Source organism: Phyllostomus discolor, chromosome 1 (assembly GCF_004126475.2).
Source record: "Phyllostomus discolor isolate MPI-MPIP mPhyDis1 chromosome 1, mPhyDis1.pri.v3, whole genome shotgun sequence".
Lineage (NCBI taxonomy): Eukaryota > Metazoa > Chordata > Mammalia > Chiroptera > Phyllostomidae > Phyllostomus > Phyllostomus discolor.
This window is the reverse complement of record NC_040903.2, coordinates 45443116-45466867: the sequence shown is the minus strand read 5'-3', so window position 1 is coordinate 45466867 and position 23752 is coordinate 45443116. Positions and strand designations below refer to the sequence as shown.

The window sequence follows — 23752 nt, the reverse complement described above, 5'->3', positions numbered from 1 at the left end:
GCTCAACCATCTGAGTCACAGCAGTAGGGGCAAAAATAAGTCAATTTGCCTTATGAGCTTGTCTTTAAGCTCTGGTTTCCTTAGTTAGATATCGTGATGCTTTCCGTAAACTGAGTGTTACTGTTTTGACACATAATAGTTAAAATACATATAAAATATACAGAGCACTGGACTGTGTATAGGGAGTACCTAGTTTGAAAACATCTATAAAGGGACATGCAAACAAAATATTTTGAAGATTTTTCCCATTTTATGAACCAAAGAGGAAAATGTAATAGTTAAAATAGCTTATTAAGAGATATTAATACACTTCTAAACTTACTCTTAATTTTTTTTACTATGAAAGTAATATGTACTCATTTTGACAAATAGAAACAATGTACAGTTATGTAAAGTAAAATGAAAAGTCACCATTTTTCAGCTACCCTTTTCCAGTCCCACTCTCTAGAGGTAGTCACTGGTAAGCCTTTACTTTTGTATCCTTAGTCTTTTTTCTGTGTTACTACAAACGGATGCACTTAAGGGTGGCCTTCCCCTATAAGTGGGAGAACTGGTCTGCAGTGTGCCTTCTTTATTTCCTAAAACTATGTAAATTGTGAGCATTTTCCCAAGTGTATATTTGAATACTTTTCATAGATGCCTAGTACTTTGTGAATGTGCGTTGTTAATTTGTTCCCATCATTGGATAGGTTGACCTTTTTTTCTGTTTATTGCCATTAGAATTCATTTTATAATGAAAATTATTGAACCTGTATATTCTCACTAGAGATAGATACTCATTTTATAAAGAATGAATTCTTAGGATAAGCAGTTTGTAATTTTCGTAGGAGGCTTTCATATTACCTTTCTGGAAATGTAAATATTTATAACCATAGCAGTGTAAGAAACAACTTATTTTCTAAAACTTATGCTGATATGTGATATCTTTTTTTATTTTTGCCAAATTAATGAACGAAACATGGTACCTTGTTATTTTAATTTAGATTTTTTTTAGCGATTATGAAGCTGCATAGCTCTTTATCATTTACTATTTTTAAAGTCATATTTTTATCATTAATTTGGTCTTGATCCTGAATATGATCTTGATCAAACAATGAATTGAGCTGTATGACTTTGAATTTTATGGTATCTCAGTTTCCATATGATAAAATGACATTATGTGCAACTTTTTTCCACAATAAATTCCAGTGTTATCATTTTCTTTTATTGATCCTTTAATAGTTAAGAGAAGAAAGCCGGAGGCTGGCTTTGGCTGCCAAAAGAGAAAAGAGAAAGGAGAAGAGAAGAAAGAAAAAGGAGGAGCAAAGAAGAAAACTAGAAGAAATTGAAGCCAAAAATAAAGAGAACTTTGAACTCCAAGCTGCTCAAGAAAAAGAAAAGCATAAAGTTGAAGGTATTTTCTTTAAAAACCATCAAATTTGTTTCATGTAATACATTCTATTGAAAGTTATATTTTTAAAATATCGGTAACTTAGGTAAAAATAGATTTGTATGTTATTAAGCCCTTAAAAGTATTTATGTACTATTTTCATTTATAGACTTCTCTCTAGCTTTTTATTATGAAGAATTTCAAACTTAAAAATTGAAAGAATGGTACACTTCACCTAGATTTTAAAAATAAACATTTTACATATTTACTTGTTTTTCTCTAAATATATATACAGATTTTTTGTAGGCCATCTAAATGTAAATTGCACACATTCTGATACTGCACCTATAAAGTGTCAGCAGCTGACATTTGCTTACATAATCGCAATACCTAAAATATTTAATGATAATTTGATTCTATTATCTACAATCCAGACCATATTCAGATTTTTCTCAAATGAGGGAATTACTTTTAACTAGGTTCTAATTAAAAGATTGTTTGAGATGAGGATGTTGTGAGCAGGAACCATGGCTACTGAACCACCAAGTATGCATGCAAGTATGTGTGTGCGTTTGTGTGTGTTAATTTCTTCCTCATTCAGCCTTTTATTTTGAAAAAAAATTGAACTAAAGAAATGTTTAAGATGAGTATGATGAACACCTGAATATCACCTAGATTCTTACAACATTTTGGCACATTTGTTTTATCTTCTTTCTCTTTTTTTGAACAGTTTGCATGTAAGCTGTATGCATCATGCGAAATCACCCCTAAATACTTGAGTATGTATTTCACAGAAAAACAACATTATTTTACATAACCACAATAACATTATTACACCTAAGAAATTTAATTATTAAAATACATAATATAGAGCATATATTCATTCATATTTCCAAGTATGTTTCCAAAATAATTCCTTACAACTGCCTATTATGCATTGTTTAGGACAGAGGGGCAGAGAACAGATCAGTCATATCCATCTCACACTGATGAATGCTGGAATGACTGATGGCTTTATTTCCGGCAATAGCAAAGTAACTCCTGGTTTTATTTCTATGGAAGTGCTTAAAGCTAAATATATTCTAAGAACTCTCAGAATTTGCTAATTCATTACCACTGCTTTTACAGATGAGCCTGAAGTCTTGACAGAGCCTCCAAGTGCCACAACCACTACTACCATAGGTATATCTGCAACCTGGACAACTTTGGCAGGTTCCCATGGTAAAAGAAATAATACCATAACTACAACCAGTTCAAAGAGGAAAAACAGGAAAAATAAAATTACTCCAGAAAATGTTCAAATTATATTTGACGATCCACTACCAATTTCATACAGTCAGCCTGAGAAGGTGAACGGAGGAGAATCAAAAAGCAGCAGTACCAGTGAGAGTGGGGACAGTGATAACATGAGGATTTCCAGCTGCAGCGATGAAAGTAGTAACAGCAATAGCAGCCGAAAAAGTGACAATCATTCTCCCGCTGTGGTCGCTACCACTGTGACCAGCAAGAAACAGCCATCGGTTCTGGTTACATTTCCAAAGGAGGAGAGAAAATCTGTTTCTGGCAAGGCTTCAATAAAGTTAGTTCCAGTTTTTGTTTGTACTATTTATAGTCTCATGAAATGCTTTGTTGATGAATTTTTTGATAAAGCAATCAAATAAAGAATGGCAGGACAAAGATTTGCCTTTGTGCTAAAGAAGGCATGATTTCCTTTGATTTAAAGACTAAGCTACTTTTAGATGTTGTATTAATGAGAGATAAAATTATTTTTACTATATAATTCATTCATTGTGGTGGTTAAACTTAGCCCATGAAAAGTATTGATTGTGGCTTCTCAGGGATGATTATTGTGATTCATCTCTGCTAAATACCACCTCTAGATGCTATCTTTTTATATATTGGCTTCTCGTATTATGTTGAAAAGTAAAAAATATTAAAAAGTAAAAATTAAGTTCTTCATTTACTTACCATATTTATTCCAAAAATAAAAGAATAAATGATCTAATTTATTGCCTTTATCAATTAAAAATTCTACATTTGTTCTATATCTAATGTACTTTTCCTCCCTCTGTTAAAGATTGTCAGAGACTGTCAGTGAAGTGACCAGTAATTCTCTATCCACTTGCACAAAATCGGGTCCATCTCCCCTTTCCTCTCCAAATGGGAAGTTAACAGTAGCAAGTCCTAAGCGTGGACAAAAGAGGGAAGAAGGATGGAAAGAAGTTGTAAGAAGGTAGTTGTTCACTTGATTGTTTTTCTCATTCTTTTTATGTGTTCTATTTCATAGTGAAATGTGGTTTATTACCTTACAATTAAATTCCTCCAAGTATTCCAAAGGTTGCAAACTAGAGGCCCAAGGCCAAATCTAGGTAACAGAGACAGCCTGCCTCATACTTTAGATGGGAAAACAAAAGTATATGTTAACACTCCTAACATTGGGAGCCTTCACATAAAAAGATGACTGGTTTTGGTAGAGAACTAATTTAAGTTCTTTACAGTGATAGTATTTTGTTCAAATTTGTAATCTCAGAGCCTTCGTAATATTTACTACATGCTTGTAACTATTTGAAGGATGAATCCTGGTTTAAAACTATTCTAGTCTTTAAATTACATGATACCTTTATTTCAAGGATTTTAGGAATAAAATAGTTTTATATTTTGCTTGGGATTTTTTAATTAATGTGTGTCAAAAGTAAGGCAGTATTCCTGAAACTAAAACTATAAACCCAGAAAGGACATTATAAGTCTTTGGTAACCTATTTTAAAGAACTCCTCAGAAATTCCGACAAAAAATTAAACTTTTGATTATTTCAAATAAGAACTGTCTTTATCTCTACCTCTGTCTTTGTTTCATAGGTACGCACTAACTTACTCACATACACTATTGAACTAATTGAAATATCAATTATCAGAGCACACAATATCAGAGCACTCTCTATACAAAAGAAAAGTAATTCAGTTTTTCTACATGCTTTTATATTGTGACATACAAAGATATTTGTAACTAATTTGAAAATAATCACTGACACATTGTTACTCTCTTTGTGGAAGGAAGAATAGTCAAGTATTTAATTATGTATATAAAGGCCAGGAATCGTACCTTACCTTTTAAAAATAAAGCATTTTAATTTAATATTTAATCAGTAATTCTGAATATTTTACTTGTTCATTAAAGCATAATTGGCTCATTCTCTTTATTGAGGGCTGTATTGTACTTTAGAAGTATTCTTTAATTTAGACTGGTCAGAAATGTTTCTACCTTTCCTGAATCTGAATGTTTAAGATAGTAATATAATTTTGCAGGCATCAGATATGTTTTGCTTTTTTGGAATTCCAGTGAGCTTTTCTTTTTTTCTCACACTACTGAACATCCTTTTAGTGAATTTCCATATCTGGATAATTTTAATGCCTCTGGAAGAATGCAGGAAAACAATAAATTTTTAATATCATCCTTTCAGTTATTTTCAAGAATAAAAAGAGGAATGTACTAATCACCCAGATGTACCCAAAAGAAGCCATTCTTGACTCCTTAGGCTGGATTAGCTATCCCTACCACTGTGTGTTTAGTTCATCCTATTAAACCTATTACGATTTTCTAATGTGGTGTGTACATAGTCGGTATACATGTGGCAGGAACCCATGTCTCTCTCTCTCGCTATTCTTTTTGCATTAGCATACTGCATATCTGCATAGCATGTACTTTACAGATGTTTATGAAGGATGAAAGTCAAAAAAGCAAACAATCTTTGGTAAATGAGATGTGAAACTATGGTAAAGCTTTATTTTTCTCCCCCTCTATTTTCTTCTCCCCCTGCTTTCTCCCTCCTGTCTCCCTTCTCTCCCCCTCTTTCCCTCCTCTCCCTGTTCTTCCCTTTTTCCTCCTCTCTTCCTTTTTCCTGTAATTCCTAGTTGCCTTTTATCACCTAGAGTTGGAATAGATAGAAGACATTTATTCAACAGTAATTTATACTGTATTTTCAGAAACATACTTTAGTAATACTCTTTCCTCTTATTTTAATCACAACCACTGAGACTAATGGTCTATCTTAATTTATGTTTTCAACTTTTAAACAGGTCAAAGAAGGTGTCTGTTCCATCAACTGTGATATCCAGAGTGATTGGAAGAGGAGGCTGTAATATTAATGCTATTCGGGAGTTCACGGGTGCACACATAGATATTGATAAACAGAAAGACAAGACAGGAGATCGGATAATAACTATAAGGCAAAACTATTTCTCTTATGTTTTCTTCCTATGTGTTATTGCACTATAGCGTAATAAAATATAAGCATTTGAGTTTTCAATGGAACTTTGTATTTAATAGCTCACTTTTTTAAAATGGGAATTTAAGAAGATAACCTTTACAATATTTTTCTCTGATTTATGTGCTGTTGTGAAGTATTTTAATGGGCTGTAAAGGAATTTTTTTGTATGTGTGGCAGAGGTTTCTATTATCTTTTCCTCATATAAACTGCTCATATGACATAGACTTTTTAAGAAGGAATATGTCTCTAACACATTTTAAGCAATATATTTCCATCATTCTTTTAAATTAGCATTTGAGCTTTGTTATTCTGAGATTGTATCCTTAGAATATGAACTCAGGAATGGATTTAAACATGAAGTGGATATTTGTCTTGAATTGAATATGCCTGTGCCTAAATATTCTTAAAATAAAGATGATATTTTAAGAAATTAAAAATTTGGTTGTGAGAGACAGGTGCCTCTGCACAGTAATAGAAGAGCTAATAGTTTTATAGCTTACCTCAAAAGGAAAGAAGCTGTGTTTTGCACTTATCCTCCTCTCCTATCTTGTTTTTTCCCTTTCCTGGGGTAGGTGGGTAGGTAGCCTGCCTTATCTAGAGCAAAGGGAAGCAGATACCCTTTAGAAGTGATTTTTCCTTGAGGGTTTCCATAAGGCTTTCCTTACAATCAAATATTTCCCTGGAGACCCATCACTTTGGTTTGACCTTATGGTTATTGTTGGCATTATCAGGATTCCTCTTATTTTTGAGACATCATTTCAGAGGAATTATAATATCACTCTTAATAAATATATTATAGATTGGGTCATCATAGGTACTAGGATTTTAAAAAATGCTCTTTTCTTAGTTATATTATTTTCCTTGTTTATTTGTATTGCTTTTAGTGTCAGTCATCTGGTTAACTTTACAGTAACATTATGGATTAAATGGGCTTTTAAGTGTAGTGATTTTTCTGACTGTAATGTATTTTGCATAGGAAAATTATTTCTTAGTTTAAGGAAACAGTAGTAACATGAATTTCTGGAAAATCACTGTTCCTTTAAAAATTACAGTGGCATATCAGGACAGTTTATGGTTTTATCTGCAGAGTACCTCAAGTGAAGTCAGGAAATTGCTGCTTTGGTTATTTTTCTCTGTATGTACATATATACATGCATACAAATGAATTTTGGCTTTACATATTAAAAAATAGACCTAATTTTTTTGTCAACTTACAGGGGTGGCACTGAATCAACAAGACAGGCAACTCAGTTGATCAATGCTCTGATCAAGGATCCAGACAAAGAAATTGATGAACTTATTCCAAAGAATCGTTTGAAAAGCTCCTCAGCAAATTCCAAAATAGGGTCATCAGCACCTACCACCACTGCTGCTAATAGTTCCTTAATGGGAATTAAAATGACAACTGTAGCTCTGTCATCAACATCTCAAACTGCCACAGCACTCACTGTGCCTGCAATTTCTTCTGCATCTACTCACAAAACCATTAAAAACCCAGTGAATAATGTGAGGCCTGGTTTTCCAGTTTCTCTTCCATTAGCATATCCTCCTCCACAGTTTGCACATGCTTTGCTTGCTGCTCAGACTTTCCAGCAGATCCGTCCACCAAGGTTGCCCATGACCCACTTTGGAGGTACTTTTCCACCAGCTCAATCTACTTGGGGTCCTTTTCCTGTCAGGCCTTTGAGCCCTGCCAGAGCTACTAACTCGCCTAAGCCTCACATGGTGCCTCGCCATAGCAATCAGAATAGCAGTGGTTCTCAGGTGAATTCAGCAGGTTCTTTAACTTCAAGTCCAACAACAACAACCAGTTCATCAGCTTCAACGGTGCCCGGTACATCTACAAATGGCAGTCCAAGTTCACCTTCAGTCAGGAGGCAGCTTTTTGTCACAGTTGTGAAGACATCCAATGCCACCACCACAACAGTCACAACCACAGCAAGCAACAACAGCACTGCACCCACAAATGCCACATACCCTATGCCTACTGCCAAAGAACACTACCCAGTATCGTCCCCATCTTCCCCATCACCACCAGCCCAGCCAGGAGGGGTTTCTAGAAACAGCCCTTTGGATTGTGGAACAGCATCTCCAAATAAAGGGGCATCTTCCTCTGAACAGGAAGCAGGTAGTCCACCAGTAGTAGAAACAGCAAATAGTAGACCTTCAAACAGCAGCAGTTCTTCTGGGAGTTCATCAGTTCATTCTACCCAGCAGCAACCTCCAGGATCTGTTTCTCAGGAGCCAAGACCACCTCTTCAGCAGTCTCAGGTTCCTCCTCCAGAAGTTAGAATGACTGTTCCTCCTTTAGCAACAACAAGTTCTGCTCCAGTGGCAGTGCCTTCTACTGCCCCAGTGACTTACCCTATGCCTCAGACGCAAATGGGATGCTCCCAGCCTGCTCCGAAAATGGAAACCCCTGCTATTAGACCACCCTCTCATGGCACAACTGCCCCTCACAAGAATCCAGCTCCAGTGCAAAATTCATCTGTTGCAGTCCTCAGTGTCAATCACATTAAAAGACCTCACAGTGTTCCCTCTTCTGTTCAGCTACCTTCAACCTTAAGTACACAAAGTGCTTGTCAAAATTCAGTACATCCAGCAAATAAGCCTATTGCTCCCAATTTCAGTGCGCCCTTACCATTTGGGCCCTTTAGCACATTGTTTGAAAACAGCCCTACTTCTGCTCATGCCTTCTGGGGAGGATCTGTTGTTTCATCTCAGTCAACACCAGAATCTATGCTATCAGGAAAATCCTCGTATTTGCCAAATTCAGATCCTTTACATCAGTCGGATACTTCCAAAGCTCCAGGTTTTAGACCACCATTACAGAGACCTGCTCCAAGTCCCTCAGGTAAGTTTGTATTTTCTGATATTCTGCAGCTGCTCATTTACACAAGTGATGTGAAAATTCCTAGTCGTTTTCTAATATTTTTACTCTCAGCCAGATGAACAGAGATTGCTATACTCATGCAACTCAAATGCTTTAATCTTTTCAGAACTACAGTGTATTTTATTTTGAATTTTCTATAAATAAATTTATCAAGTTTATTTTTCTGTCAAAGTAAAAAAGTCTCTTATGGTTTAATTTAATGAGATAATGGCATCAAAAGTTAGCTTTTGTTTCAAATAAAATATTAATATAATTAACAAGAATTTTACAATTTGATTTCATTTTATTGTTTTTAAAATAATGAGGAAAATATACAGTTACGTAGTTTAATAGGATAGCCACTAACCAATGTACTATTTAAACTAAAGTTATATAAAGGTATTTATATAACTTGAAATTGAAAGTGTATTTTAGTCAAGCTGGTCACATTTCTTTTTATTTTAATTTGTTTGCTGTTTCATTGACATTTGTTGATATTTGTTACTGCATAAGTTTAAGGTGGAAGTTGGACAGCATAATGGTTTGACTTACATATATTATGAATTGATTACCGCAATTCAGTTTAGGTAGCATACGTCATTTCCAATAGGTACAATAAAAAGAAAAACCAAAACAAATTATTTTCCCTGTGATGCGGACTGTGGAGGATACCATCCAGCAGTATTCATCTCGGCTGCGGATGTTCGTTGAAACATGCCAAAAACATACACAGAGACAACCAGGTCCTGTGGGGGAATAGGAACAGCAGAGCCACTCCTCACGTGGGGAGCACCTTGGCCACCCTCTCTCTGGTGGGGAGAGCGTCCCGTTCCCCCTCCAGAGAGGCTTTTTATTGGTTTTGTTTGAATAAGAATTCAGGTAAAAGCTCATTAGTCATTGCTAGGAAGTAAGGATCAAACAATAGATAACAAGGAAGTCTGAGGGCCAATTTTGAGTCAGGGTCAAAGAGCTGTAAAAAACTTTAAGGAATAGACTTCTTTCTTGGACCCTTATCATTTCATTGAGAGCATTCTAAACAAAGCAGGTTTCACAGGATCTTACATATTCTTTCTTAGGCCCGATCACCCGGGGAACCCACTCTTTCCAGCACGGAGCTGTACCACCCTGTCATTGTTTCAGGCTTAGGTGGAGCAAGGGAACTAAGGCAACCAAGAGATAAGGAGATTTTCTCCCAGAGATGCGAGGAGCCAGGGTCCATCACCCCCTTTTGCTGTAGCCCCCAAAGTCCTTTCTTGGGGGCCTCCCATGTGATCATGCCTGTCTTAGGTTGTTCCCCCCTTGGGGAATCTTACCTGTCATTGGCTAACCGACCAAGCATTGGGGTTCGGTTATGAATGAAGCAGCAGAAGCAGCGCCCCTGCAAGGGGGACAAGCTTTTGTCTCCTTGCTGGCTTATGGTCCAAGGCCACTCCCTCAGCCTTAGCCTTGGCAGGGGTTACAGCTTCTGATACCAGGCAGGGCAGTTCCCAACAGCGAACTCTTAGAATTTACTCACTAGCAACTTTTATATATACTGTATTTTGCTGTGTATAATGAGTGCTTTTTTGCCCAAATTTTTTGGGGGAAAATAAGGGTGTACATTACACATGGGTAGTACTAATTCCTTACCTATATAAATGTTTTTAATTCTTTTATTTATGCTTATGCATTAAAAGTGTAACTCTAGAAAGCAGTAATGATATCTATATGCAAAGTAATACCCTGGAATATAATAACTGGTTTTGTTTCTAAATATAAATAAATAAAAAAATGAGTTAAACACTTAAAATGAAAGATTTTTTTTTCTGAAAGTTTGGGCCAAAAATGTGGATGTGCATTGTACACAGTAGCACATTATACATGGGAACATACGGTGTTATGTACGGACGTTAACTATAGTTATCATTTTGTATGTACACCCCTAGCACTTCTTTATCCTGTACTGGAAATTTGTATCTTTAAGCACCTTCCTTCATTTCCCCTTCCTCCCACCCCCCAAAATTTAATCTCTTTTTGTAGAATGTGTTTATTTTTAAATTCCACATATAAGTGAGATTCACAGTATTTGTCTTTCTCTGACTTTTTTCACTTAGTGCAGGAGTGTTAAACTCATTTTTACCAGGGGCCATATCAGCCTCGTGGTTGCCTTCAAAGGGCCGAATGTAATTTCAACTCCTTAACAGTTATGTAGTAATTATATAGTCCTAAAATTATTTCAGCCCTTTGAAAGCAACCATGATGCTGATGTGGCCCCTGGTGAAAATGACTTTGATGCCCCTGACTTAGTGTAATGCCTTCACAGTCAACCCGTTGTCAAAAATGGCAGGATTATTTTTTATGGTTGAATAATGTGGTGGATCTCGGCCAGCAGTATCCATCTCTGCTGCGGATACTCGTTGAAACAGGAGAAAAACATACACAGAGATAACCAGGTCCTGTGGGAAAATAGGGAAAGAATGGCCACTCTCTCTAGTGGGGAGCGCCCTGTTTCCATTCCCAAGCACATTTTTATTGAGAATACAGACCTAGTTTGTGGATTCACAGTCTGGCAGAAAAGATCAAAAGAAATAGGTGACTTACAAAGGTGCAGACAGAACCCCCGCTGTGATTCTGGGCAGAGCTTGGAATTTTATCATTTGAAAGGTATAACAGGGCTCAAAGGGCTAGTTTTGGTTTCCTGTCTGTGCCTTCAAATTCTAATCTAATAACATCCTGCAGCAAACAGATTTCACAGGATCTTGCATATTCTATGTCCCAGGCCTGATTTCCCCGGGGTCCGCTGTTTCTGGTCTAGGCTGCACCACCCCTGCTATTTCCGCAGGCCTGAGTTAGCAGAGAAGACAAAGGCAGCCAGAAGACTTGGATTTCTCACATCTAAGAACAAGGACTCAGGCTTTGACAAAGCCGAGGGGGCAGAGATTGATATCATTACCCCTTCATTTCCACAGCCCAGAGTCTCTTCCTAGAAGCCTCCATGTGATCATGCCTGTCTTAGGAGATTCCCTCCATGGGAAATCTTACCCGTCATTGGCTAACTGATCAAGCTTAGGAGGTCAGGCACAAAACAAGCAGTGTTCATGCCAGGGAAATAAGTTTTGTCTCCATAGTGGCTCCTGGCCCAGAGGTCTCTCACTCAGCCTAAGTCACAGAGTGTTACAGCTTCCTGAGACCAGGCAGGGCGGTCCCCAACAGAATAATATTCCAGTATATATGTATACTGTGATATATGTATGTATGTGTATGTGTGTATATATATATTATATATATATATTATATATATATATATAATATATATATATATATCTCACAACCTCTTTATTCATTTATTTATCAAACGGACACTTAGGTTATTTACATATCTTGACCATTGTAAATAATGCTGCTATGGATATCCTGAGTCAGTATTTTTTGTTTCCTTTGGATATATTCCAAGAAATGGAATTGGTGAGTCTATATGGTACTTCTGTTTTCAATTTTTTGACGATCTTCCATACCGTTTGTTTTCCTTAGTGTCTGTAACCTGGCCATATTTCAAATGCAAAATAAGCACATATCTCTAGTAGCTACCATATTGGATAGTACATACTGGAGAGTGCAAACATTGAACACATATATTATCATAGAAAGTTCAAGAAAAGTGTACTTGAACAATGATTAAAATAAAAAAAATAAAAAAGAAAGTTCTGTCATTGCTATTTATAGAGTGTATTTGAAGTGATTGCTTTGTTACTTTGAAATAATTTTAGATTTATAGAAGAGTTTTTCTATAATTACTGGTGCTTCCCCTAAGGTAAACATCTTACATAACCATGATGCATTTATTAAAACTAAGAAATTAATATTAGTAGAATATAACTAACTAAACTTCAGGCCTTACTTAGATTCTATCAGGTTTTTTTCCCAATAATGTCCTTTTTCTGTTGCAGTGTCTAACCCAGGATACCAAGTTGCATTTAGACCTATGTGTTATAATATGAACATTTCAAGCAATTAAAGATAATCCATGCAAGCAATAGACAAACCTATGGTCCATGGGCCAGATATGACCAGCAGCCTGTTTTACATATGTAATTTTTTAAAACAGATGTAACATTGTGTAAGATTTTTAAAATATATTTTTATTTTTTTAAAGAATAATATTAGTGACACAAAAGGAGGAAATTCACATTTTAGTGTTCATACATAAAGTTTTGTTGAAACAAAGCCATGCCCATTCATTTAATATTGTTATAGCTGCTTTCATGCTTTAATGACAGACCAAAAATATTTAATGATTGGCCCTCTACAGAAAGGTTGCCAACGTGATCTATGTCATTAAAGATGTGACACTGTATTAACAAGAAATTTCTAAATTTAATATGAACCAAATGTTATTTTTCCCTATTTCTATAACATGTAACTATTGGGTTAGCCAAAAAGTCTGTATTTTTTTTTCCATAAAAGATACATTTTTTATTCTCACAAATACTTTATTGATTTGGATATTTTGAATATGTGGGCTATCTCCTGCCTGGTATAACCGTGATTGTTCTCAATTAATATCTCCATTTGATCACTGTGAACTTCACTTGGTCTACCTGACCATGGAACATTGTCCAGCAAGAAATTTCTAACACAAAACTTCACAAACCACTTTTGACACATTCAATCAGTCACAGCACCTTCTCCATACACAGAAGAAATATTTTGTTGCATTTCAGTTGCAGTTTTACTTTTCTTGAAATAATTCAGATTAATATGCCAAAAAATGTTGCATATTCTATTTTCAATATTAAAATGGCTACACAAAAATTCACCAGTTTTGTAAAGTTTTTTTAAAAATGAATGCTGATACCATAGCTGTCACAATACAGTCAAACAAAATTGTTTCAAATGAAGTTAAAGAAACTAAGCGCTACTAGACGAACATTTTGGCCAATCCAATATAATGTAATTCCATTAGTAGGTATTTCTTTGCTAGGTGTTTATTTAAATATTTATGTGTACTTTTGAAAACAAAACAGTATAATCTACGAGGGGCACCCAAAAAGAACTGGAATTACCTTCTGGAGGGCAGGCCCCTTGTAGTACAGGCTTCCCCTACTAGGTGAGTGGTCTAGGAATCCATCTGTAATCAGTGTACCAGCTGGCATTGTTGTGAGAGGCTGTTTTTGGCTTGAGTGAATTTTTTTTTAAGACTTTTTCAACATGTTTGCCCACTTCATGATGGGTGACTTACGAGCACAGCTGCCCACACTGAGCAGAGTGTTCAGCAATTTTTGACCAAAAACAGCGTGATTCTCGTGCTCCACCCTCCCTATTCGCCCTACTTCACCCCAAGCAACTTTTGTTGTTTCCCTAGATGAAACAAGTCTTCAAAGGGAATACTGATGTGGAAGAGGTGAAACAAAATTAAAAAAGCAAAACCACTAAAAGACATAAAAATCAATGAGTTCAAAAACTGTTTTGAACAGAGGGAAAAAATGTCTTGATAGGTGTATTGCATCAAATGGAGAGTACTTTAAAGATGACTGAAGTTTAAATATGTAAGAGCAAATGAATTCCAATTTTGGGGAGTCCCCCCCTCATATAATTTGATTTTAAAAGATATAATACTGCAATGGAAGTGCTTTTTTAAAAAAAGAAATTTAAGGTTCAGTAGCTTTTAAAGGGCTGCTATTTTTATTTATTTTTTAAATTTTTATTTATTTATTTTTAGAGAGGGGGGAGAGAGGGAGAGAAACATCAGTGTGTGGTTGCCTCTCACGTGGCCCCCACTGGGGACCTGGCCCACAACCCATGCATGTGCCCTGACTGGGAATCAAACCAGCAACCCTTTGGTTCACAGCTTGCACTCAATCCACTGGGCTATGCCAGCCAGGTGGAAGTGCTTTTATATTTCATTTTATAATAGTTGGAATTTAGTGGCAATGCTTCACCTTTCAAAAAATGAAAATCTACGTAATGTGTTGAAAAAGACTAAAATTAACATTTAGAGAAAAAGGAAATTCTTACTTTGTGGAAAGATACTAAGCTCTATAATAAGGGAGGTGAGATTTAGGGGGTGGTTATAGTTGATGAGAGCCAAAATTAGCATTGAATTTTAACTTGAGGGTCCATCCTATTCACTAGATTGAGGTCAAAACAGGCATGTTTGCCTTTACAGCTACTCCACTATTACTACACCCAAGAAAATTAACATCAATTTAGTAATGGCACCAAATATGCAATAACTTCATCCCAAAATACTTTTTATGTCTCTGTGTGTATGTGTTTTTTTTTTTTTTCCATTTGATCCAAGGTCAAATCAACATTCACACATTGCTTTTGGCTGTTATGTCTCTTTACTCTTCCCAAGTCTAAAACATCTTACTACCTTCCTTTATTCTTCTTTATATTTGAATCCTTTGAACAGAGTCAGGTTGTCCTAAAAAATGTCCCACATTTTAGATTGATCTATTTTTAAATCCATGATTACATTCAGGTTGGACATTTCTAGCAGGAACATTAGATAGGTGGTGTTTTGTTTTGTTTTTTTTAAGAGTTTGTTTGTTTTTAGAGGGGAAGGAAAGGAGAAGAGAGGGAGAAAAACATGATGTGAGAGAGAAAAAAGATCAGATGCCTCTCATAGGTGCCCCTACTGGGGACCTGGCCTGCAATCCAGGCAAATGCCCTGACCTGGAATCAAACCAGTGATCTTTTGCTTTGCAGGAGGATGCCCAACCAACTGAGTCACATTGGTCAGTGCCATAGGTAGTGTTTTAAATCTCACACTGCAGTACATCTGGAGGCAGTGACAGATCGTGTCACTGTTGGATATAGAAAGTATGGCCTCTTAGCTAAAGTGCTTATTAACAGATCCCTCTGTTGGAGAAGTATAGCCACAGCCTTTTCTTCTTCCCCTATAGTTTTCTTAAGACTTTATTAATTTTTATAGCACTTTTAGGTTCCAGCAAAATTGAGAGGAAAGTACAGATTTCTTACATACACCTGTCGTCATGAAGGCATAGCCTCTCCCATCAACATCTCCCACCAGATTGGTACTTTGTTACAGTTGATGAACCTGCATTAACATATCCATATCAAAGTCTTTAGTTTACATTAGGGATTACTCTTGGTGATATATATTCTGTGGGTTAAGTCCTCTGTGTTTTACCTATTCATCCTTCCTTCCCCCCTAAATGTTTTAAAGATAAAATTTTTATGCAACTCCTTGGTATTAAACCTGTTTAGATTCCAATGTTGATATTAAAGTTATGTGTATTTTATAATTGATCAAATGTCAAATATTAAAATTCTGTTTTCCTTGATAGTTATTTTTTAAGGGGGGAAATGGTGAGTCAGTGGACAAAAAATAAGTAAGCAGGGAGACTTTTTAATCCAAAATATTTTTTGATATATTAGGGGCTTCTTGAAATTTTAAGTTTTTCTAATTATTTTTCTTGGGGTAGGGTAACTTGTAAATCACAGTTATTTTTTACATTATAGGTATTGTCAATATGGACTCACCATATGGCTCTGTAACACCTTCTTCTACACATTTGGGAAACTTTGCCTCAAACCTGTCAGGAGGTCAGATGTATGGACCTGGGGCACCCCTGGGAGGAGCACCTGCAGCTGCTAACTTTAATAGACAGCATTTTTCCCCACTTAGTTTGTTGACCCCATGTTCATCAGCATCAAATGGTGAGTATTATACACTGTAATTTCATAAGAGTTTGCATGTTTCCTTAAAAACAAAAGGATTTAAATTTTTCAAAGTTTGGAATTTTTAACTTTTAAAGCTTACCATAAATTTAATACTATATAAAAGTGTAATTTGTATTCATGGCAATTTATGAAACTAGGGAGAATTTCAATTGAATTTCTAGGTTTTTAAATTACTGAAATCAGCCCTGGCTACTGTAGCTCAGTGGATTGAGCGCAGGCTGCGAATCAAAAGGGTCGCCAGTTCAATTCCCAATCAGAGCACATTGCCTGGGTGGTGGGCCGGGTCCCCACTGGGGACCATGTGAGAGGCAACTACACATTGATGTTTCTCTTCCTCTCTTTCGCCCTTCCTTCCCTTCTCTCTCTAAAGATAAATAAATAAAATCTTTTAAAAAGAAATACTGAAATCAACCTTTAATATGTTTTATCAAATTTAGTACACTTTATTAGAGTTTATTTCTAAGAGGAATTACTTGTTGAGGGGGAAAAATACCTATTGTACCGCCTATTGATTTATCTTCACTTTTAGTTTTATTTGAGAACACAGCTACCAAGGAGAAAGATTTCTGACCTTAAAAGTATAAATATCACATGCTTTTTATCCCCCTTTAAATCTCATTTACTGCATTAACAGCACAACTATCAGATGTGTATTTTTAATTGTAGTCAGACTTTGGAAGCAATGAATAGATTTTCAAACTAAGGAAGATCATCTATAGATAGGAAATTTGACTCATATTAAGAGAATTATGTAGTAAGGTTATTGCATTTTTGTGTTTGTAATTTTCAAGTTTATGTGAAGATAAAAATATGAAATTGCTTTCTTCCTCAGGAAATTACAATAAGAACCATTTTTTAAAGCTGAATTCCTTTCTAAGAGTATTAAAACCCAGTTAATACAGCCTGGTTAACTGAATGAACTATAAAAATAAATAAATAAACAAATATATAAATATTTAAGAAATGCATATCAAAGTACATTGCTAGTTAAAGCATGAAGTTGTGAATTTACATTCTGTGTATTTTGTGTGTGTGTGTTTGTCAAATAGTGAAGACTGTCACAAAGAAAGAATATTTAATTGTCCTTGCACAGATGTTCCTAAATGAGAAGAACTGGTTTAAGAAAGAATTCAAAGTGATTGTTATTGTGAATATGCCAGAAATAATGTAAGAAATGTTAAAATAATGTTACCAATATCAAAAGAAAATAATGTACCCTTCAGGGGAAAGACAAATAGACTTCAGCCAGATCTTCAGTTCTACTTAGTACATTTGTTTAATAATATTATGGATAAGCAATTCTAACACTATATGAGATGGATGCACTATAGGACTGCGAAAATGAATAAAGAAGTATATTGATGATGATGCGATCTAGATATTCTGTACATTTAAACAGAATGTTGGAAGGTTACTGTTATTTTGCTTTTGCTTTTGTTTTTGGAAGGATACAGGAAAGGAAAGAAACTAGGTCATATACAGAGGTTAGGGCAGGCTCCCAGGAATGGGCCTGGGGGAAGGTAAGATTCATTCATCCCTTTTTCTGATCATTCTTCCTGCCTGCCTTCCTGCCTACTTCCTTTGACTACCATATTTTGCTGTGTATGATGCGCACTTTTTGCCCAAATTTTTGAGGGAAAAATAAGGATGCGCATTATACATGGGTGTAATGATTACATGCCATGGATGTTATAATGGGTATGATAACCCTGTGTATAACGCACACAAAAACGTGGGGGTGCATTATGCACGGCAAAATACAGTATGTCTTGGTTTTAGTTGTTCTGGGTTGATTTCTCACAGGTATGTAATTCTGCCCTTTTAATACATAGTTTAAAAAACAATTTTTAAAAACTTTGTTTATCTTTTATGTTTACACCATCTTGTGTTCCTTATAGTTCAATTTAGTCTTTTCTAGAGTTTCTTTCATTTCTAATACTTTCCTAAGTCTTGCATGTTGTTTCCAGTTTTACTAATTCTGAATTATGCTGTTCTTTCATATATTTTTGTAACTCACTTTGGAATTTTAGACTGTGGTTTTATTTTTTCTTTTTTTAAGTATATTTTATTGATTATGCTATTACTGTTGCCCCAATTTTTCACCCTTTGCCCCCCTCTACCTCGTACTCCCCCTTTCCTCCAGCAACACCTCCCCCAGTTCCTGTCCATGGCTCGTGCATATAAGTTCTTTGGCTTCTCTATTTCCTATACTGTTTTTAACCTCCTATGCCTATTTTGTACCTACCATTTATGCTTTTTATTCCCTGTACCTTTTCCCCCATTCTCCCTTTTCCACCTGCCAGCTGATAACCCTCCATATGCTCTCCATTTCTGTGATTCTGTTCCTGTTCTAGTTGTTTGCTTAGTTTGTTTTTGATTTTTTTAGGTTCAGTGTTGTTAGTTGTGAGTTTGTTGTCATTTTCCTGTGCATAAGTTTTTTTCCTCATTTTTTTAAATAAGCCCCTTAACATTTCACGTAATAAGAGCTTGGTGATGATGAACTCCTTTAGCTTTAGCTTGTCTGGGAAGCACTTTATCTGCCCTTCTATTATAAATGATAGCTTTGCTGGATAGAGTAATCTTGGATGTAGGTCCTTGCCTTTCATGACTTGGAATACTTCTTTCCATCCCCTTCTTGCCTGCAAGGTTTCTTTTGAGAAATCAGCTAATAGTCTTATGGGAACACCTTTGTAAGTAACTCTCTCCTTTTCTCTTGCTGTTTTTTAAAGATTTTCTCTTTAACTTTTGCCATTTTAATTATGATGTGTCTTGGCGTGTTTCTTTCTGGGTCTAACTTGTTTGGGACTCTCTGTGCTTCCTGAACTTGTATATCTATTTCCTTCACCAAATTAGTGAAGTTTTCTTTCATTTTTTCAAGGAAGTTTTCGATTTCTTGCTCTTCCTCTTTTCCTTCTGGCATCCCAATAGTTTGGGTATTGGCACTTTTGGAGATGTCCCAGAGCCTTCTTATTCTCTCTTCTTTATTTTGAATTCTTGTTTCTTCATTCTGTTTTGGTTGATTGTTTCTTCTTTCTGTTTTATATCATTGATTTGAACCCTGATGTCCTTCCCTTCACTGTCAATTCCCTGTAGAATTCTCTTTATTTCGCTTAATGTAGCCTTCATTTCTTCCCTTATGTTTTTGCCATACTCAGTCAGTTCTCTGAGCATTCTTATCACCTTTGTTTTGAATTCTTCATCTGATAGGATAGCTGTCTTCATTTTGTTTAGTTCTTTTTCTGGGATTTTTGTTCTGTTCTTTCATTTGGGTCACATTTGTCTCCTCATTTTGGCAGCCTTCCTGTATTTGTTTCTGTGTGTTAGGTAGAACTGCTTTAACTCCGTTAAAATGTACCTGTTACATTGTATGGGGTACAGCCTTAGTTATCACCAGGGCAGGGCAACCCACTTCACCATTTTGTGGTTTTGTATGTGGGGGAGGAGTCAGACAGGAGACGAAGCCGCCGACTGGCTGCTGGAGGCTTTCTTGGCACTTGCCTCACTTCTTAGTCACTTAACCCCCTTCCCATATACAACTGGCGCCCCTCTAGCTGTTGCCCTGGTGTTGGTTCGTAGAGTGGGTGTGTTTGCATATATTTTGCGACCATGTGGGCCCTTTAAACAGACTCTTCTGATAGACCAACTGTTTCTTCTACCGCACCAAACCCCACTGGTTTTTATAGCTAGAAGTTATGAGGCTTTATTTTCCCAGAGCTGGAACCCTGGACTTGTGGTCTGGCCTGGGGCTGGGATCGCTCGTTCCATAGGTATCTTTCCAAATTTTTATCCACCACATGTGAATGTGGGGCCACCTGTTCTGCCAGCTGCCACCACTCCACATGCTGTCTGCCCCATCACCTCATCTCTGGTTTCCCTTCCCATCTGGATGAATATGGCTTCTTTAAATGCTTGATTGTTGGCATTCCATACATTTCAGTTTTCTGGCAGTTCAGGTGATTTGTGTTTTGAGGATACTTGTGACTTTTCTTATGGTTGTGCAAGGAGGCGAGGCATGTCTACCTACACCTCCGTCTTGACCAGAAGTCCTTAGATTTGTTTCTTTTTAATGTGCCTTTGGAATATTAAGATACAGCTTTCTTTCTAGCATGCTTTTATTATCTATAAGGTGTTCTGGATTCATATCTCTTTTATTTCATATAATAACTTTGTATGATATATGACTCCAGTCCTTTTGTTCTGCAGTTTTAAAGTTTTCCTGAACTTATACAAGGGATAAGTAGATCAGAATATGTTTTCTAGCTTAAAGGTGCCAGAAATCCTTCTTGTGGGGAAGTGTGCAAAAATATGGCCTTAAGGTTTATTAAATCTGCTGTCTTTGTTGGCCTCACCACCCACCCTTATCACTTCTGTTCCACTCTTGACTGGATGTTCTCTTTGCTTCTATTGTCCCTTTCCTGCTCAGTTTGGAATCTGTTCCTAGAACTTTCTTATCAGTATGTGGCTTTATCCTGGAAGAAGGCTTCAGCAGGTTCTTTTGAGAGTTCATGGAACTTACACTACATCAGCTCTTTTGGACTTTACTGCACAGGTGGCAAACACAAGGCGCACAGGCCGAATCCGACCCTCCACCTTGTTTTATCCAGCCCAGCACCTTGTTTCTGCCTGGCGGCAGTACCGAGCTCTCGCTAAACTAAGGAGTAACTACACTTATACAGTCCTAAAATTACACTCAGCCCTTTGAAAGCAACCTCGAGGCTGATGTGGCCCTGGTGAAAATGAGTTTGACACACCTGCTTTACTGTGAAGCCCCTGCAGTTACCACACTTAGGCAGAACTCTCCCAGTTTCACCTGCTGTTCTCATATTGGCCTGCCTTGCTTTCCTATGAGTAGTTTTGACTGTTTTGTGGTTCTTGTATTCTGTTCTTAGGTCTGGAGAGTTGCTTCCTTCCACACAGATGCTGACACAACCTGAGCCTTGTAGCTGTTGGTGATTTGTCCCCAATAACTTGTGTCTTTGGATTGATTTGGATACCTTGTCTGTTTGGATTTAGATATTATCAATGTGCACGAGGGCTGGGGGGATTGTTGTTGTTTTTGGGCTTTGGTAATTTAGTAGTTTTTGTTTGTTTGTTTGTTTGTTTAATTTATGGAAGGGTTTGAGAAGAATCAAACCCTGTGCTACTGCTACCACTAAAATCCTAGAATTCCCTCTTTTACCAATATAATTTTAAGGTGGATTTTCTTATATTTATAATTGCTTTAAAGACACTTATGTGACTTTTCCATTTTCTTATGATGTGTTAAAAGTAAGTACTGTCACATAATACTAGTGATCCATTACCATAGGAGGTATACTTTAATTTGTTGTTAGAGGGGAACAGTTTTCTGGGTTTACTTTTGCAGATAATAAGCCCATCACATTTTATACTTTCTTCCACAATCATACCAATATCTTCACGTTATAATTTATGAAGGACTTTCACATTCTTTTTAGTTAATAGTCATTACAGCTCAGTGGTAGGAGGTACTAACAATTTAACCAAAAATAGACCTCTGCAAGTGCTAGTAAGACGAATTTGATCTCCATGGTACTTTTCATTCTGTACAATTCTAAAATATGTATAATAAGTCTTTTAAAAAACATACTCAGGCTAATAATATTACTGAATTTTTCTTTGTCTTCCAAATTCCCTGAAAAGTACCTTGGGAAATAGAAGCACTATGCTTTTGTGTCTGTGTGCATGCGTGCATGCAGATAGATAGATATTTTTTATTGTATTTTTTTCCATTACCATTTATCCCTCTTGTACCCACCTCGCCCTGCAATCACACTTTTGTCCATGCCCATGAGCCCTTTTTCCTTTTTGCTTGATCCCCCCACTCCCTAACTTCTCCCCTGTCCCCCACCCCTGCCCCGCCAATAGCTGTCATTCTGCTATCTATGAGTCTGTCTCTGTTTTGCTTGTTGGTTCAGTTGTCATTAGATTTCACATGTAACTGAATCATACGGTATTTGTCTTTCTGTGACTAACTTATTTCACTTAGCATAATGTTTTCCAGGTTCAACCATACTGTCACAAAAGTGTAAAATTTTCTTCTTTTTTTACAGCCACATAGTGTTCCATTGTATAATAGTCCCATAGTTGTTTTAGCCATTCATCTACTGATAGACACTTGGGCTGCTTCCATATCCTGGCTATTGTAAATAATGCTGCAATGAACATAGGTGCTTATGTTCATTCGTGTTTTGGGTTCCTTCAGATATGTAAGTTCTTTATACATTTTGGATATTAACCCCCTATCAGATGTATTGACAAATATATTCTCCCATTCTGTGGGTGCCTTTTTATTTTGTTGATGGTCTCCTTTACTCTGCAAAAGTTTGTAGTTTGATATAGTCACATTTATTTTTTTCCTTTTGTTTCCCTTGACTGGGGAGATAAATCAGATAAAATATTGCTGTTATCAATGTCCAAGTTTTTACTGCCTATGTTTTCTTCTAGGATTTTTAATTTTGGGATCTAATATTTAAGTCTTTAATGTATTTTGAATTATATTCTTGTGTGTCACCTACTTTCATTTTTTTCTGCATGTATTTGTTCAATTTTCTCAACCCTGTTTATAGAATAAACTATCTTTAGCCCATTGTGTGTGTGGGTTTATTTCTGGGCTTTTTATTGATCTGTGTTTGTTTTTATGCCAGTACATGCTGTTTTGATTACTATGGCCTTATAGTATAGTTTGATATTAGTGTGATTCCTCCAACTTTGTTCTTCTTTCTTAGGATCACTGTTGTGATTCAGGGCCTGTTTTGGTTCCATATAAAGTTTTGACATATTTGTTCTAGTTCTGTGAAATATGTCATTGGAATCTCGATAGGAATTGTGTTGAATCTATATATTGCTTCAGTAGCATGGACATTTTAATGATGTGAATTTTTCCTGTCCATGAACAGGAATGTGCTTCCGCTTACTTGCATCTTCTTCAGTTTCTTATAATTTTCCAAGGACAGGTCTTTTATATCCTTGGTTAGATTTATCCCTAGGTATTTTATTTTTTTGAAGCAATTGTGAATGGGATTGTTTTCCTAATTTCCCTTTCCCTTAGTTCATTATTGAAATATAAAAATTAACTGATTTCTCTATATTAATTTTTAAGTACTTTTTTTATTGTTGTTCAAGCATAGCTGTCTCCATTTTCACTCCATTTCAGCCCCCCACCTCACCCATGTATATTAATTTTGTATCCTGCTACTTTCTTCTGTTCTCCTCTTCTCGCTTCCTCAGCCTCTTCCCCTCCTCCCCTTCTCTCCTGTCCTCATCTATTCTTCTTAGCCCTTTAACATTGGTGCAGTTCTGGTTTGGTATTAACAACTCCTTTAGCTTTTTCTTGTGTGGGAAGCTGTTTGTTTCTTCTTTAATTTTAAATGATAGCCTTGCTGGTTAAAGTGGCCTTGGTTGTAGGTCTTTGAATATTTCCTGCCAATCCCTTCTGACATTTCTGTTGATAAATCAGATGACAGTCTAATTGGAGTTCCCTTGTAGGTAACTACCTGCTTTTCTCTTGTGGCTTTTAGTATTTTCTTCTTCTCTTTA

At 36.2% G+C, this 23752-nt stretch overlaps 1 protein-coding gene across 9 annotated transcripts in view; it reads left to right on the top strand.

Annotated features, from left to right (window-relative positions):
- Positions 1-23752, top strand: part of ANKRD17 (ankyrin repeat domain 17) — a 156093-nt gene that overhangs the window by 126345 nt on the left and 5996 nt on the right. For all 9 annotated transcript variants that reach the window (XM_036021926.1, XM_028507738.2, XM_036021904.1 and 6 more), the window contains 6 exons: positions 1222-1393; positions 2498-2948; positions 3447-3602; positions 5444-5593; positions 6852-8488; positions 15974-16171. In XM_036021926.1, the coding sequence (XP_035877819.1) occupies positions 1222-1393; positions 2498-2948; positions 3447-3602; positions 5444-5593; positions 6852-8488; positions 15974-16171 (2764 nt within the window). The remainder of the gene's footprint in view (positions 1-1221; positions 1394-2497; positions 2949-3446; positions 3603-5443; positions 5594-6851; positions 8489-15973; positions 16172-23752) is intronic.